The sequence below is a fragment of the Oryctolagus cuniculus genome, chromosome 10 (genome assembly GCF_051225735.1).
Source record: "Oryctolagus cuniculus isolate XC-2025 breed Fujian yellow rabbit chromosome 10, ASM5122573v1, whole genome shotgun sequence".
In the NCBI taxonomy this organism is placed as follows: domain Eukaryota; kingdom Metazoa; phylum Chordata; class Mammalia; order Lagomorpha; family Leporidae; genus Oryctolagus; species Oryctolagus cuniculus.
Window position 1 is genome coordinate 45,524,047 of NC_142876.1, and position 18,484 is coordinate 45,542,530.

General features: G+C 38.9%; 1 protein-coding gene across 3 annotated transcripts in view; it reads left to right on the forward strand.

Annotated features, from left to right (window-relative positions):
- GAREM1 (GRB2 associated regulator of MAPK1 subtype 1) overlaps positions 1-18,484 on the forward strand; it is a 246,699-nt gene that overhangs the window by 203,898 nt on the left and 24,317 nt on the right. For all 3 annotated transcript variants that reach the window (XM_008261187.5, XM_002713492.6, XM_089305202.1), the window contains exon 4: positions 11,046-12,218. In XM_008261187.5, coding sequence (XP_008259409.1) covers positions 11,046-12,218 — 1,173 coding nt within the window. The remainder of the gene's footprint in view (positions 1-11,045; positions 12,219-18,484) is intronic.

Genomic DNA, 18,484 nt, shown 5'->3' on the forward strand with positions numbered 1-18,484 from the left:
GGATATTCAGAGGTCAAGTGCCTCAGATGCATTTGTAACTTACAGTAGTTTCCACTTAGAGTGGATTTGTTAAGACATAGCATCATTTAATCTAGAGAGCATCCGTGCTAAGAAATGTAACCAAGAATAAAATAAAATGCTGTAAGTAACCCATATGACTAGAAATTTGCACATTTTGAGTTTTTATAAATATTGCATTTTAGATCTGGACATCCCCTAGTCCTGTTCTTTCAACACATATGAAAAATAAGAGGTGGCTGTGTTTACCACATAATGACTTAGCAGCAAAGCCTCATGCAAAAATCAGGTCTCCTACTTCCATGCAGCCACCTTCTGGAGTCCACCACATTCTATTTGTGGATTTGAAATGAGACTCAAGATTGTGGTCAGAATATACTTTCAGACACTGTAGCTTGTATAGGTAACTCATTTCTTTAAAAAAAAAAAAAAACTAAGCATGTTCAATAGTTACTATATGTTGTATAATACATATCCATGACCCATTTTTTTGTGCTTTTGAAACACTTATGGTCTGACACAGAATTTGCAGCTTTTATGAATGCAAAAACCATGCAGCTTTGTAGATCTTACTCATACCAGAGTATGACGCCAGTATTTGAAAATAAAATTCTACACATTACCTTGATATTTTCTCTATCAGCATCAGCATTGTTTCTAATCAGTTAAATATCACAGGTCAAAATGAACTCCTTCATACACATCGATGTAAAATATTAACCTAGAATTTTTAAGGTGTTGGCCAGTATTAATACAGAAGCAGGACTAGACTTTGGTTCTTGCTTTGTGGCTTGAAGCAGTATAAAAGATACACGGAGGTGGCTAAAATGCTTAACATGATCAGTGCAACTTGACACTGAACTTTGAATTTCTTCCAAGGTTTCCAAGTCACTGAAAATCATCCAGATTTTTCCCCCACGTCATAGATGTGAGGCAATCTGTGTGCCTTTTATCCTAACATCTTAGTTACCCTTTTGAAAGTTGCCATCTGAAAAAGCGCTGTGGAAATAAAGACCTTCCTCCCCTGCCAGCCCGTTAGACTGTGTCTTATTTCCATAGATAGCATAGTTAGCAAATTAAACATGTATCATCTTTCTTTATTCATTTTACCAGGACAGACTATAAACAGGACCTTGAAAATACATTAATGGAGAGCTTTGGGCAGCTTGAGATTCTACTCTTGTCATGAGTATTTATGCTGTGTCGTCTTTCTCCTCACATTTGTCTTTTAAAATGCAAAAAAAAAAAAAAGTTTGTTTAGAATTAGTTCTGTATACATTATGCATCCTATGATTGTCCTGTAAAATAATACAAAGTAGTAGTGCTGAAACATTAGTATTCTCTGTGGTTTCTTTGTATTGTTGTGTTTTCAGAGTACAACACTTCACTTGAAACAATCATCCCTAGTCTGAAATACCACTCCCAGTTTCTCTTTCTCGGTAACTCAGAAAAGGAGTCTCCTCCTTGTGTTTTCTGAGTTCAGAATAATGTCTGGGAGGCGGTTTTTCTCTGAGATTTTTCAAAATAGGAATCATGTCTCTGAGATGTCCAAGACTTTGGAGCATAAGTGATTCTAGCTCGCCAGCTGTAGGGGTGGCTGCAGATTTTAACAAAACTCTGTTCAAAATGACTGCAATTTCCTCTCCATTTCATGAAATGTATTGCATTTTCCTGCCATCTTAAAGAGAATACTTGAACAAAATTTAAACTAACCTTCATCTCCTGCTCTGTAATTCACTGAAACTCTCAGCACCTCTTAGACAAGTGTGAACTTTGCCTTCTACAGCAAGCACCTTAAACCCTGAGAACTTGGTGTCTTGGGGCCTCATTTAAGTTTTTTTTATGTATATGTTTGCTGTCTCTTGTGTCTGGTAGAATACCTGCCTTCAGCGTCCGTATTTCTAATTATAATTTCTAACTTCTACTTCTGTTCTGCCATGAGCTGGAAATTGGTAACCACACCTGACAGAGCTTTGGTTATACAGGAGTAAGTACAGCAGTTAAGGTCCTCATGGGCTTTTCCTGGAGGTCCTAACAGCAGCAGCCTCCCCTCTTTCTGGCTGCCCAGAATCCTTCTAGTTCGCAGCCTCATTCCTGGCTGTGTTCCACAAAGGTCAGAAATGATCGGCTACCGTGCAACCTAAATTTTGTCCAATGTAAAGAGAAGTTTTCAGAGTAAAGATTGAATGAGAAAGATGTAGCCCATTTTTCTTTTTATTTTCTGGTTTTTAAAGACTGCATATTTTCCTTAGGATGAGTCAGATGTCATTTATTTTCAAGTTCAGGATGAGACATTGAATACAATTGTGGGGTTAATTATTTTAGTGTTCAAAGACAGCTCAGTGCTTTTTTTATCATCTGAGGTTTTGAAACCTCCTCTGAAAAACTACCCATTGGCAAGCTCTCTGCTGTGCCGTCACAGAGTAAATCACTGCCGTTGGAATTGTCATCTTTGCCCTATTTCCTGTTTGAGGGGGGAAAAAACAAAAACAAAAAACAGTCAGGATTGACATTCAATCTTAACCCTTAATGGTGCTTTCTTTGTCATTTTCTGCCATTTTCCCAAAGAAAAGAGTTATTAAAAATTGAACTTGGGGAGACATTATATGATATTATTCAAACATTATCTGTTTAACCTACATATCAAGTCAATCCTGATGTTAACTTAAGAGTTGGAATTTTTAGCTCTATTACACGTTTTGCTTGTGAGAACCATCAGGATATGTGCATATTTTAAGCATCCATGTTTTAAAATGTTTCTTGACCATGCAGCATTAACTGTGAGTGGTATTATGAACAGCAAAGCCCTCATAGCTTCCTGGATTAGACCTATTAGTGTTGTTTAGATAACACACTTTGAATTACTTCCTCTCAGGAAACATTGAAACTGGAAATGTTAACCAGGCACACATACCGAAGCACTTAGACAGAATGCATTGTTTCTTTTACTATTAAAAAAATAATAAAAGAGGAAGGAAATTATGCAAATAAATCTCATCTGTAGAAACCTAAAGAGACCAGCTCAACTGCCAAAGGAAGAGCATTCATTTATGGGATTCTTCATCTGTCACTGACAGCAACCACAAAACCAGTCGCTATGTGAGTCTCCTAATTTATGCAGGGCTAATAGCCAGTGTTAATGATGACATCAGAGTTGGAAGCATGGATTAGTACTCACATATGTTACACATTTTTTTTGTATAGGAGTAAGAGTAAGTTACTAAGAAGTACACACATACACATGCACACACAAGCTGGCAAATCCATTGACTGTGCCAGATAGTGACATTTAATAAGGGTAAGTTGGATTTGTTTCATTTGTACATGCACTGTCTGATTCACGTCTGCAAAGCTGGCAGACTTTTCCAGTTCATTTTATGTGCAGTCCTTCACAGACCTATAATTTCTTCATTCTAGAAGGTACATCTTCATAAAGTAGGGGAAGTATTGTATCAATTTCAAGAGATAGAAACACATGCTTTGTTATTCCTTCACATTTTCGAAGCTCTGTTGGCTCCCTGTATTTTTGCTGGAAATAGTTTGCTCTATCAGAGAACATGTGTGTGTGTGTGTGTGTGTGTGTGTGTATGTGTATTTCTCAAATCTCACGAGCATCTTTTCTCTCAACATCCCTGTCTCCATCCTTATCCAAATGGGTGAACTGCCAAGTTTTTTACAAAGTTCCAATAAAAAGGAAGTACAGCACTGCAACTGAGTTTTGCAGACTATTCTAAAGTGATACATTTTGAATCATGTCCATATGTTCACTTCCTTTTGAGCTATAACTAATGATATTTCAGGCTGTATTCTGACATGAAGTTTTATTCTAGGAGACCATATTCAATAAAAATTTGAGCAAGTCCTCAGTACAGAGACAAGGATAATGCTTACAAGTTGAGGTTTGTGCTTCAAGACAGTAGTGGAAGAAAACTTAGAAATAAATGTAAAAATATAGAAAGATGGGGCCTGCATGTTAAGCAACTGCGTGCAATGCCAGCATCCCATATGGTCACCAGTTGAGTCCCAGCTGCTCCACTTCCGAACCAGCTCCCTGCTAATGCACCTGGGAAAGCAGCAGAAGATGGCCAAAGTCTGTGGGCCCCTGCATGCATTTGGGAGACATGGATGAATTCTGGACTCCTGGATTCAGCCTGGCCAGGCCTGGCCATTGTAGTCATTTGGGGAGTGACTCAGCAGATAACAGATTCTCTCTCTTCACTCTGTTTCTCTCTCTCTCTCCCTCTCCTTCTCTAATTCTGCCTTTCAAATAATTAAATAAATCTTTAAAAATATAGAGTATGAAAGGTAATATGACAGAATTACAGTAAGTTTTATTGTTAATAAAAGTATTAGTAGTAGTGACCTCCATTCAGAGAGCGTACCATGCAAGAACAGTGTGTTCTCTTGGTCGGCAAAATAGACATGCTGTTTCCATTTTATAGCAGCCGCCTGCAGCTCAAAAAAGTACAGCACTTAGAGGTCCCATAACACTAAGAGCAGGATTCAGACCAAGCTTGCATTTAGTTAATGGTGTTGTACCAGGTACTGGTTTTGTGCTAGTCAAATTCCAAAGGCCATGATTCCTTCCACTCACCTATACCTGGGATTGGCAGTTTTTCTGTAAGAGGACAGAGAGTAAATATTTTAGAATTTGGGGTTAAACAGTCGCTTTTTCAGCTACTCAGTACTACCATTGTAGGATGGAAACAGCCACAGACTCTTGACAAGTAAATGTATGGATGTATGGCAGTGTCCTAATAAAACTTTATTTACAGTTCAGATAGTGGGCCAGAATTAGACAACAGGCAATGATTTACTGACCTCTGTTCCACAGTCGCTGCCCACCTTATTCACTGTTTCACTTACCCAGTGTCAATCCCAATCTGAAAATCCTAAATGGAAATTTTCAGAAATAGACAAGTACTTCACATGACTCTTATTACAGTATATTGTAATATAAACATTGTACCTCATTATTAGTTTTTGTTGTTAACTTCTCACAGTGCCTAATTTATAAATTAAACTTTATCATATGTTTAGGGAAAATATTGTATAAATAGGTTTCAGTACCATATATGGTTTCAGGAATCCACTGGGGGGGATGGGGGTTGGAACATATTTCCCACAAATAAGGAGGCCCTACTTTAACTAAATGCCATCTTGAAACAGAAGCTTTAGGAAAAAGAAAAAAGTTTAAAATACTGGCAAATAATTCTTAGTGACCAAAGTCACCCAAGTCAAGAGAGTGAAGTAACTGAAACCTTGGCGCTGCAAGTCCTCGAGGAGAAGGAAGCTGCCTCTCCTGTGTGCCAAATGCTGTCATTTACAAATGAGTTATCAGCTTTCGAAACAAAAAGCCCTAATCTGTATTCCTCAAAACTGTCGAGTTTATGAAAAACAAGACCAAGAAACTCACAGAGAGGATTACATGCAGTGTGGTATCCTGTTTTGGTCCTAGAATAGAAAAAATACATTCATGGGGTGGGGGGGGAGGGGAAACGATAAAACCCAAATAAACCTTGCTTACCGTTATTGTACCAGTGTGTTAAATGTGCCTTGGTCACTGTAAGTTTGTTCACGGAAAGCTGAGTGTGGAACCTACAGGAACTCTATCAAATCTAAAATTATTTTTTTGCAAATCTAAAATTATTTCAACTAAAATATTAAAATTTACTTATTTAAATTCCTAGGCTTACTCCAATATTTAGAAGCCTAGCATTGAGCCAGTGAATACTGAGTCTGAAATTAAACATTGTTAAGTATTGTTAAAAAATAGTAATAATCACACTTATCTGACTCACCTAAAACGGACTTTAATCACTGGCAGTGTGAGTTGCCAAAACAAAGCAATGTTGTGCTGTCATTTACGTCCTTTACGCTCCCACACAGACATTCACTTCTCTATGGCAACAACAGAGACATTTGTTTTTTGTAGTGCTAATGCTGATTGACAAATTGCTTCTTCCAAAGATTAAAAGAGTTCAGAGATGACCTAGAACAGAAGGTAAGAAATAATTTGTAAACATTATTCTGAGGCCAGCATTGTAGCATAGCAGGTAAAGCCACCACCTGCAATGCCAGCATCCCACATGGGCTCCAGTTCATGTCTTAGCTGCTCCACTTCTGATCCAGATCCCTGCTAATGTACCTGGGAAAAGCAGCAGGTGGCCTATCTTCCATGGAAGATGTGGAAGAAGCTCCTGGCTTTGGCCTGGCCCTGCCTGGGGTATTGCCACCATCTGGGGAATGAACCAGCCAATAGACGAGCTCTCTGTCTCTCCCTCTCTCTATGTAATTCTGACTTTCAAATAAATAAGTAATCACTTTTAAAAAGTTATTCTATCCAATTTTCTTTTAAAAATGAAGATTTATTTATTTACAAGAGTTAGGGAGAGATAGACAAAGATCAATCTTCCATCCACTGGTTCACACCCCAGATGGAAGCAACAGCTTGGGCCGGGCCAGGCTAAAGCCAGGAGCTTCTTCCATGTCTCCCACATGTGAGTAGGGTACTTCTGCTTTTCCCTTGCCATTAGCAGAGAGCAGGATCAGAAATGGAGCAGCCAGGACACGTGAACCAGTGCCCATATGTGATACCAGCGTTGCAGGCGGAGACTTAACCTGCAACACCAGTGCCAGCAAGAAGATCACTGCTCAGTAAACAGTATGAATATTGTCATTTTACCCACTTTTTCATTAACATATAAGAACAGTTTCATTCTCAGGCTTAACATTAGCCCAATATCAAAGCCTGATAAAGGTGGCATAATAAAATTGTAGATCAATATCATGTGTCTAAGATACATAAATGATAAATACTATAAGACTGTTTTGCAATATTGTCATAAGTATACCATGATCATGTAAAAATTATTTCAAGCCTGTAAAATTATTTTAATATTTGAAAATATATAATATAAAATCAGTACATCAAAATTAAAAATGTATGACTGTATACCCAGAGAGTCACTTCTTATGAATTTTTAAGATTCAACATCCTAATTCTTTTTTGCATATGTTCCTGTGTAAGTGTACCATAATTTATTCAGTCAGCCTCCTAGGTTTAAGCATCTATGTTTCTAATATTTTACTAATACCAGTAATGCTGCAATAAGTAACATTGTCCACAAAACTTTCATACATTGGAGGAATGTCTTCAGGGTAAATTCTTAAACAGAGGATGGCTGAATGGAGGTTTAAGTACATGCACTGTTTTGATTTGATGGTGCCCAGATCCCCACCACAGGGCTTGTATCATCTTGCATTCTCTCCAGCTCTGGATCAGAGTGCCTGTTACCCCATAGCCTCGTCCACTGAGTGCTTTGTCAAGCCTTTGACTTTTTATCAGTGTGGCAGGTGACAAATGGAAATTCAGTGTAGTATTTTTTTAAGAATTATTTATTTGAAAGAAACAATGACAGGGAGGGAGGAAGGGAGCACGAAAAACATCTTCCATTCACTGGTTTACTCCCAAATGGCTGCAACAGCCATAGCTCAGCCAAGATGAAACCAGGAGTCAGGAACTCCATTCTGGTCTCCCACATGAGTGCCAGGGATCCAAGTACTTGAGCCATCTTCCAGTGCTTTCCCAGGCTCACTAGCAGGGAGTTGGATTGGAAGTGGAGCAGCTAAGACTCAATCCAGCACTTTGATACAGGATGTTGGTGTTGCAAGAAGCTGCTTAGCGTAATTTTAATTTGAGTTTCTCTCATTATGAGTAAAGTTGAACATCTTTTCATAGGTTTAAAAGGCATTGTGTTTTTTTTTTTTTTAATGAATTGGTTTTTAATGTTTTTCGCCTATTTTTTCTCCAGCATTTTTGGTCTTCACTACTTAAAAGCTGCTAATTCATTAGGGGTATCAGCTCTCTATCTGTAACATTTGTTGCAAGTATTTTCTGTCAGCCTGTCATTTGCCTTTTGACTTTGCTTCTCTTGTTTCTTGTCACCCAAAAATTTTTTGAGTCAGAATAACCACAAGGAGGTTTTTTGTTATTGGATCTAAAAATGTGGGATAAAGATGTAGAAATTTAAGTGGTTATGAAGGAAAAGTAGCTCACTAGGATAAATGTCCCCAAAATAAATTTAAAAATATTTATACATTTGAGTGTGTGTTTTATAGACTTACTATATACTAAAATTGAAAATTAGTGAGGAAAGGTATGATTATTTGGGAAATATATTGGACATACAGTTAATTGTTTAAATAATCCACAAAAGAAAAGTCAGTTAAAAAAGTTAAATAATTATAAGTGGAGCCATCAAAGGACTAGAAGGAACTTGGCAATTATACCAGCATTTCTCAGCCTCAGCACTATTGAACCTTTGGGGAGCTGTCCTTTGCATTGTAATGCATTAACAATATTCCATACGCAGTGGATGCATGTAGCAGCTCACCCAGTCTCACGGTGATCAAAAACGTCTTCAGACACTGCCAAAGTCTTCATGATTAGAAGTGGAGGTTAAAATCACCCCCAGTTCAAAACTCCTCATCTGTATCTTCTCAACTAGAAGCCTACCACCCAAGAACAAAATCACAAAGGAGAGTGTTGAAAATGCTGATTACATTGAAAGAAAATGTTTAGGATTTAAAGAAACTGTAACATTTAAATTTAAGCAACAAGGTGACATTCCAGGTACGTAAAAAAGTAATCAATAAGAAGATATCTAAATAACCAGATAAATAAATACCCCAGAAAATCATTATACTCAATAACGGAAGATACTTAAAATAAAACATGAATGAATAAATTCAGGATGCATGATTTACCTTTCACATCGGTAAGCACGAAATGAACTTAGCATACATATGAGGAGACATACTTTCATGAAGTAGTAGAAATATAGATAAATGTGACATTGATGAGCTACAATGGTCAGTCCATAATCAACCTTTCAAGTGGATGCACAGCCACAGCTTTTGTTCATGCACTTCTACTTGTGGTACATTATCCCAAGGAAATAATTGAACTATCAAGAAATGCATTGCCGAGGCTGACGCTGTGGTGTAGTGGATAAAGCCACAGCCTGCAGTGTCAGCATCCCTTATAGTCACCAGTTTGAGTCCTGGCTGCTGTACTTCCAATCCAGCTCTCTGCTATGGCCTGGAAAAGCAGGAGAAGATGGCCCAAGTGCTTGGGCCCCTGCACCCACATGGGAGACCCAGAAAAAATTCCTGGCTCCTGGCTTCAGATCGATGCAGCTCCATCCACTGCAGCCAATTGGGTGGATGGAAGATCTCTCTCTCTCTCTCTCTCTGCCTCTCCTTCTCTCTCTGTGTAACTCTGACTTTCAAATAAATAAATAAATATTTTTAAAAAGAAATACACTGCAGTATTATTCATAATTGCTTAACATTCAAAAAACCCATCTAACAAAGGAACTGGTCAACATAAATTAAGCCATATCTATTCATTAGAATACATTCAATCAGTGTTACAATTGATGAGATATATTCACAGGGGGGAATGAGTAGATGATACTCAGTAGCATAATTTTGTATGTATGTATTTATGTAACTGAGCTGGATGAGTAGATCTCATTTCATTTGTTTTTATATAATATTGTTAACAGTTTAGTGATAAGACAGTATAGATTTTTTTCATTTTTATATTTACATTGTCTAATTCTTCTAATGAATATGAATAATTTATATAATAAAAAGAAAAGGAAGAAATAAAACATTTTTAAAATCCTTTGTGTCAAGTACAACTTTTCAAAGTTTAGGAAAATTATAAAAAGTGCAAAATTAGGAGGTGGGCATGTGGCACCGTGAGTAAAGCCTCCGCCCATGACACCCACATCCCACATCAGAGTGCCTGGGATCAAGTCCTACCACTGCTTCCAATCCAGATTCCTGTAATGTGCCTGGGAGGCAGCAAATGTTGGCCCAAACACTTGGGTTCTACCAAGAAAGTCTGGATAGAGTTCTTGGCTCCTGACTTCAGCTTGGCCCAGCGCTAACCATTGCAGGTGTTTGAGCAGTGAAACAACAGCTGGATGATTACTCCCTCTCTCTCTCTCTCATTCTGCCTTTCAAGTAAATAATTTTTTAAAAATCAGTAAAAATTTTAAATAATAAATATTTTCTACATTGGTGTTTGTAAATGCAGTATTCATAACTAAAAAGACATAATCTTTTTTTTAACTTTTATTTAATGAATTTAGATTTCCAAAGTACAGCTTATGGACTACATTGGCTTCACCCTTCCATGACTTCTCTCCCACCCGCAACCCTCCCCTTTCCCGCTCTCTCTCCCCTTCCATTCATCCATTCATACCACGATTCATTTTCAATTTTCTATATATACAGAAGATCAGTTTAGTATACATTAAGTAAAGATTTCAACAGTTTGCACCCCCATAGAAACACAAAGTGAAAAATACTGTTTGAGTACTCGTTATAGCATTAAATCTCAATGTACAGCACATTAAGGACAGAGATCCTACATGAGGAGTAAGTGCACAGTGACTCCTGTTGTTGACTTTACAAACTGACACTCCTGTTTATGGCATCAGTAATCTCCCTATGCTCCAGTCATGAGTTTCCAAGGCTATGGAAACCTTTTGAGTTCTCCGACTCTTATCTTATTTAGACAAGGTCATAGTCACAGTGGAAGTTCTCTCCTCCCTTCAGAGAAAGGTACATCCTTCTTTGAAGACCTGTTCATTCCACTGGGATCTCACTCACAGAGATCTTCCATTTAGATTTTTTTGTTTGTTTGTTTGTTTTCCAGAGTGAAAAAGACATAATCTTAATGTCCCAAAATAATTATCCATATGATAGACTGCTGTGCATGTGAAAGGCAGATAAGGGTGTTTTTAAAAGTCTAATACACATACATATTATAAAAGAATGTCTAACCACATACATATTATAAAAGAATGGAAGTGTCTGAATTTATTACTAAAACCCAGAGCAGCATTCTCCCCCATAGGTGTATGTGTCTGTCTTGATAGGAAGTTCTTCACTTCTTGTGTGAGTTGACCAATGGAAACGAGCCTAAAATTTGATTTCTCCTGTTGTAGGTTGCTTCCGGTGAATGCAATGAGGACACCGAAGTTTACAACATCACCCTGTGTACTGGGGATGAGCTCACTCTCATGGGGCAGGCAGAAATCCTTTATGCAAAGACTTTCAAGGAAAAGTCACGACTCAACACAATCTTCAAAAAGATTGGGAAGCTCAACTCCATCAGCAAGCTGGGAAAAGGCAAAATGCCGTGCCTCATTTGCATGAACCACCGGACCAACGAAAGCATCAGCCTCCCCTTCCAGTGCAAAGGCAGATTCAGCACCCGAAGTCCTCTGGAGCTTCAGATGCAGGAGGGCGAGCACACCATCCGGAACATCGTGGAGAAAACCAGGCTTCCCGTGAACGTGACTGTGCCAAGCCCTCCGCCCAGGAACCCCTACGACCTCCACTTCATCCGCGAGGGGCACCGCTACAAGTTTGTGAATATCCAGACCAAGACGGTGGTGGTTTGCTGTGTGCTACGGAACAACAAGATCCTCCCCATGCACTTCCCTTTACACTTGACCGTTCCCAAGTTCAGCCTCCCAGAACACATGGTGAAGGGGGAGGTGTGGCCCGAAACCCTGATCCATCACTGGCTGGGTATCTGCCAAGAGCAGTTTGACATCGACGAGTATTCACGGGCTGTCCGTGATGTGAAAACGGACTGGAATGAGGACTGCAAGAGCCCCAAGAAGGGCCGGTGCTCTGGCCACAACCATGTGCCCAATTCCCTTAGCTATGCCCGCGATGAGCTCACCCAGTCCTTCCACCGGCTTTCCGTCTGTGTGTATGGCAACAATCTCCATGGCAACAGCGAGGTCAACCTCCACGGCTGCAGGGACCTGGGGGGAGAGTGGGCCCCCTTTCCTCATGACATCCTGCCCTATCAGGACTCTGGTGATAGTGGGAGCGACTACCTTTTCCCAGAAGCTAACGAAGACTCAACGGGCGTCCCAGGCAAGTCAGAACTTCCTTACGAAGAGCTGTGGCTGGAGGAAGGCAAGCCCAGCCAGCAGCCTCTCACCCGCTCCCTGAGTGAGAAGAGCAGATGTGAGCAGTTTCGAGGCTCCGGCCGGTCCAAATGTGCAACCTCTCCTCTTCCTGTCCCTGGGACTCTGGGAGCCGCAGTGAAGTCTTCAGATATTGCCCTACCTCCACCTCCAGTGCCTCCCAAATCTGAAGCCGTAAGACTTTTTTTTTTCTTTTGAATGTATAGCTTTATTTATTTATTTTTGTAAATACAATGTTAGGAATATAGTGATTATTCCCACCATACCCACACTCCCACCCCTCTTCCTCTTCCCTCTCCTATTCACAGTCTTATTTTTTACTAAGATCTATTTTCAATTAACTTTACTAATAGTATTCACATACTGTTAACTCTATACTAAGTAAAGAGTTCCACAAATTGTATGGGGAGAAAAAAAACTTCCTCAACAGTCGAGACAAAGGCTGTTCAAAGTCATTGCATCTTGAAGTGTTAATTTCACTTCTATAGATTACCTTTTAGGGGCTCTATTAGTTATCACAGATCAGGGAGAACATATGATATTTGTCCTTTTGAGACTGGCTTGTTTCATTAAGTATGATGTTATCTAGTTTCATCCATTTTGTTGCAAATGACAGGATTTCATTTTTTTACTGCTGTTTAGTATTCCATGGTGTATGTATTCCATAATTTCTTTATCCATTCTTCAGCTGATGGACGCTTGGGTTGATTCCATATCTTAGCTATTGTGAATTGAGCTGCAATAAACATGGGGATACAGATAACTCTTTCATATGCTGAATTCATTTCCGTTGGGTAAATTCCGAGGAGAAGGATGGCTGGGTCATATGATAGGTCTATATTCAGATTTCCGAGGTATCTCCATACTATCTTCCATAGTGGCTTTACTGGTTTACATTCCCACCAACAGTAGGGTACCTTTTCCCCCACATCCTAGCCAGCATTTATTGTTTGTCAATTTCTGTATGAAAACCATTCTAACAGGGGAGAGTGAAATCTCATTGTGGTTTTGATGGGCATTTCCCTGATGGCTAGTGACCCTGAGCATGTGTCTGTTGGCCATTTGGATTTCCTCTTTTAAAAAAATGTCTGTTTGGCCAACACCGCACTCACTAGGCTAATCCTCTGACTGCGGCACCAGCACCCCGGGTTCTAGTCCCAGTTGGGGTGCCGGATTCTGTCCCAGTTGCTCCTCTTCCAGTCCAGCTCTCTGCTATGGCCCGAGAGTGCAGTGGAGAATGGCCCAAGTGCTTGGGCCCTGCACCCACTTGGGAGACCAGGAGGAACCGCCTGGCTCCTGGCTTTGGATTGGCGCAGCATGCCAGCTGCAACACACCAGCTGTAGTGGCCACTTGAGGAGTGAACCAACGGAAAAAGGAAGACCTTTCTCTCTGTCTTTCTCTCTCTCACACTGTCTAACTCTGCCTGTCAAAAAAAAAATGTCTGTTTAAGGCTGGTGCTGTGGCTCACTAGGCTAATCATCCGCCTGTGGTGCCGGCACCCTGGGTTCTAGTCCTGGTTGGGGCAACGGATTCTGTGCTGGTTGCTCCTCTTCCAGTCCAGCTCTCTGCTGTGGCCCAGGAAGGCAGTGGAGGATGGCCCAAGTGCTTGGGCCCTGCACCCACATGGGAGACCAGGAGGAAGCACCTGGCTCCTGGCTTTGGATTGGCACAGCGCGCTGGCTGCAGCACACCAGCCATAGCGGCCATTTGGGGGGTGAACCAACAGAAGGAAGACCTTTCTCTCTGTCTCTCTCTCTCTCACTCTCTAACTTTGCCTGTCAAAAAAAAAAAAAAAAAAGTCTGTTTAAGTCCTTGGCCCGTTTCTTAACCAGGTTGTTTGTTTTGTTGTTGAGTTTATTGATCTGTTTTTCTATTCTGATTATTAATCTTTTATCAGTTGCATAGTTTGCAAATAATTTCTCCTATTCTTTCAGTTGCCTCTTCACTTTGCTGAGTGTTTCTTTTTCAATACAGAAGTTTCTCAATTTGCTGTAATCCCATTTGTCTATTTTGGCTTTGATTGTGCCTCTGGGGCCTTTTTCAAGAACTCTTTGTGCCAATGTGTTGCAGGATTTCCCCAAAGTTCTCTAACAATTTGATGATATCAGGTCATAAATTTAAGTCTTTAATCCATTTTGAGTGTATTTTTTGTAAGGTGTAAGGTAGGAGTCATGTTTCATAATTCTGCATGTGGAGATCCAGTTTTCCCAGCAACATTTGTTGAAGAGACTGTTCCTGCTCCAGGGATTTATTTTAGCTCCTTTGTCAAAGATAAGTTGGTTGTGGATGCTTGGATTGATTTCTGACTTTTCTAGTCTGTTCCATTGGTCTATCCATTTGATTTTGTGCCAGTCCCAGGCTGTTTTGATTATAACTGCCCCATAGTATTTCTTGAAATCTGGTATTGTGACACCTCCAGCTTTGTTTCTGTTGTATATAAGATTGCTTTAAATATTTGGGGTCTCCTGGATTTCCATATGAACTACAGCATCATTTTTTTCTATATCTAAAAAGAATATCCTTAATATTTGATTGGTATTGCATTGAATCTGTAAATTGCTTTCAGTAATATGGACATTTTGATGATATTGATTCTTTCAATCCTTGAACTTGGAAGATTTTTCCATGTTTTTGTGTCTTCTATTTTTTTCTTTAATGTTTTGTAATCCTCCTCATAAAGATCTATGACCTCCTTGGTTAAATTAATTCCAAGGTATTTGTTTTTTTGTAACTATTATGAAGTTCTTTCTCTCCTGTGATATTGTCTGTGTATAAAAAGCCTATTGATTTTTGTGTGTTGATTTTATATCCTGCCACTTTACGAAACTCTTTTATGAGTTACAGTAGTCTTTTAGTGGAGTCTTTTGGATCCCCTACATATAGAATCATGTCATCTGCAAATAGAGATAGTTTGACTTCCTCTTTCCTGATTTGAATCCCTTTGATTTCTTTTTCTTGCGTAATGTCTCTGGCTAAAACTTCCAGAACTATTTTGAATAGTAGTGATGAGAGTGGACATCCTTGTCTGGTTCTGGATCTCGGTGTGAATGATTCTCATTCAGTAAGATGCTGGTCATGAGTTTATCATAAATTGCCTTGATTGTGTTGAGGAATGTTCCTTCTATACCCAATTTGCTTGGAGTTTTCATCATGAGAGAGTGTTTTGTTTTATCGGATGCTTTCTCTGCATCTATTGAGATAATCATATGGTTTTGTTCTTCAGTTTGTTAATGTGATATATCACATTGATTGATTTGTGAGTGTTGAACTATGTATGCATTCCAGGGATAAATCCCACTTGGTCCAAGTGGATGATCTTTCTGATGTATTGTTGAATTTGATCAGCTAGTATTTCATTGAGGATGTTTGTGTCTGTGTTCATCAGGGATATTGGTCTGTAGTCTCTTTCTCTGTTGTATCTTTTTCAGGATTAGGAATTAAGGCAATGCAAGCTTGTTAGAAGGAATTTAGGAAGATTCTTTCCCTTTCATTTGTTTTGAATAAGTTGAGAAGTATTGGAGTTAGTTCATCTTTAAATGTCTGTTAGAATTCATCCATGAAGCGATCCAGTCCTAAACGTTACTTTGTTGGGATGGCCTTTATTACTGATTCAGTTTCCATCTTGGTTGTTGGTGTGTTTAGGTTTTCTATTTCTTCATGACTCAATTTTGTATGTGTCCAGGAGTCTATCCATTTCTTCTAGGTTTCCCGATTTGTTGGCATCCAGCTCTTTGTAGTACTTTCTGATACTTCTTTTGATTCCTGTGGCTTCTGTTATTACATTTCCTTTTTCATCTCTAATTTTATTGATTTAGGTCTTCTCCCTCCCTTTATTTATTAGTTGGGCTAATGATATGTCAGTTTTGTTTATTAAAAAAAAAAAAACAGCTCTTCATTTTGCTGATCTTTTGTGGGGTTTTTTTGTTTCAATTTAGTTTATTTGTTCTCTAATTTTAATTATTTATTTCCTCCTACTAGTTTTGGGTTTGATTTGCTGTTATTTTTCTAGGTCCCTGAGATGCATTGATAGCTCATTTATTTGGTACCTTTCCAAATTTTCTTATGTAGGCACCAGTTGCTATAAACTTTCCTCTTAACATTGCTTTTGCTGTATCCCATAATTTTTGTATGTTGTATTGTGATCTTCGTTTGTTTCCAGAAAGTTTTTTACTTCTCGTTTCATTTCTTCAGCGATCCACTCTTCATTCAGGAGCATGTTATTCTGTTTCCATATGTTCTGGAGATTCTTGAGTTGTTGATTTCCAGCTTCATTCCAGTGTGGTCAGAAAAGATGCATGGTATGATTTCAATTTTTTTTTTTTAATTTGCTGAGACTTACTTTGTGGCCTAGCATGTGGTCTATCTTAGAGAAAGTTCCATGCACTGGTGAGAAGAATGTGTATTCTGCATCTATAGAATGAAAAGTTCTGTAGATCTCCATTAGGTTCATTTGGTCTATGGTGTTGATTAACTGTTGTTTCCTTGCTGATTTTATGGCTGGTTGATCTGTCCATTGCTGAAAGTGGGATACTGAAGTCCCTCATTACTATTGCATTGGAGTCTATGTCTCCCTTTAGATCTGTTGACATTTCTTTTAAATAGTCAGGTGGCTTGTAATTAGGTACATATACATTTACAATAGTCACATCTTCTTATTGAAGTGATCCCTTAATCATTACATAGTACCCTTCTTTGTCTCTTTTAACAGTTTTCATGTTAAAGTCTATTTTGTCTGATATTAGGATGGCTACACCAGCTCCTTTTGGTTTCTGTTAGCATGGAATATCTTTTCCCATCCTTTCACTTTGAATCTGAGTGTATCTTTGTTGGTGAGATGTGTTTCTTATAGGCAGCAAATAGATGGGTTTTGTTTTTTAATCCATTCAGCACATCTGTATCTTTTATTTGGAGAGTTGAGGCCATCTACCAAGGTGACTTGATAAGTAACAACTTGGCCCTGCCATTTTCCCATAAATATTCCTGTTGTTTATTGTGGATTTCCTTTGTACTTTTACTGGGAGATTTTCTGCCTTCACCTTCTGTTGTAGTGATGACCATGTTTCTGTGTGTAGCACATCCTCAAGCTTCTTTTGTAAGGCTGGATGTGTGGTGACAAAATTCTTTCAATTTCTCTTTGTTGTAGAAGGTCTTTATTTCACCTTCATTCCTAAATGAGATCTTTGCAGGGTACAGTATTCTGGGTTGGCAGTTTTTTCTCTTAAAACTTAGAATATATCTCACTGTTCTCTCCTAGCCTGTAGGGTTTCTGATGAGAAGTCAGCTGTGAGTCTACTTGGAGATCCTCTGAAAATAATTTGGTGTTTCTCTTGTGCACATTTTAGAATCTTTTCTTTATGTTTTACTGAGGAGAGTTTGAAGATCTTTTCTGGCTATATCTAGTAGGAGTTCTATGTGCTTCCTGAACTTGGATGTCCCTTTCTTTCTCCAAATTAAGGAGGTTTTCTGTAATTTTTACACTGAAAAAGCCTTCTAATCCAGTCTCTCTTTCCATGCATTCAGGAACTCCTAAGACCTGTATGTTGGGTTGTTTGATAGTATCCAATAAATCTCTGGCACAGTTTTTCAGTTTTCTAATTTCTTCTTCTTCTTTTTTTTTTGGGGGGGGGGGTCGTCTGACTGTAAAATTTCCAGAATTTTTTCATCTAACTCATATATTCTTTCTGCTGCCTCATTGAGTCTGTTCTTAAGGCTTTCCACTGTATTTTTATTTGATCTGGTGAATTCTTCATTTCTAATATTTTGTTTTGATTTCTCTTTAAAGTCTCCATTTCATTGGAAAAATTTTCATTCATGTCATCTACAGATTTCTTTAGTTCATGAATTTCCTCTGATTATTTCTAAGTAATCCTACAGTCAGTTTTTTAATTCCATTTCTGACATTTCTTCAATCTCATTATCTTCACGATGTAGTATTGAAGTTTTGTGTTCTTTTGGGGGCATCATGTTGGCTTCCTTATTTTTGTTTCTTGAATTGCTGTGTTTTTTGTTAGGCATTTGTGTTGATACTTGTTGGTGGTTGGTTTTCCTTTTTCTCCTGTTATGGCTTTTTTCTTTGGAGTATTCCTCTGTGGTTTAGTGGCATGTCTACTCTTTCAGTGAATACCCAGAGGTGTGTGCTGGGTGTGGTCTGGGAGCTGTGCTCAGTACTCCAGGGTGAAGAGAGTGCCCAAAGTCACACTCAAGTTGGGCATCGTAAATCTTCTCTTTTTTTTTTAATCAGAGGGAAAGTTTGTTCTTCTCTGTTGGCATATTCTCATGCTCACCTCCTCTCCTCAAAGGAGACCAATGCCTGGGCACTAGCCCCACTGGGTAGTTTTCATTGTGCTGCCACAAGAACCACACAAAGGATCTGTGCAGTCCTTAGTGTGACCATGGATCCCACAGCAATGACCCTCACCAGGGAATCAGGGAGCCCTGA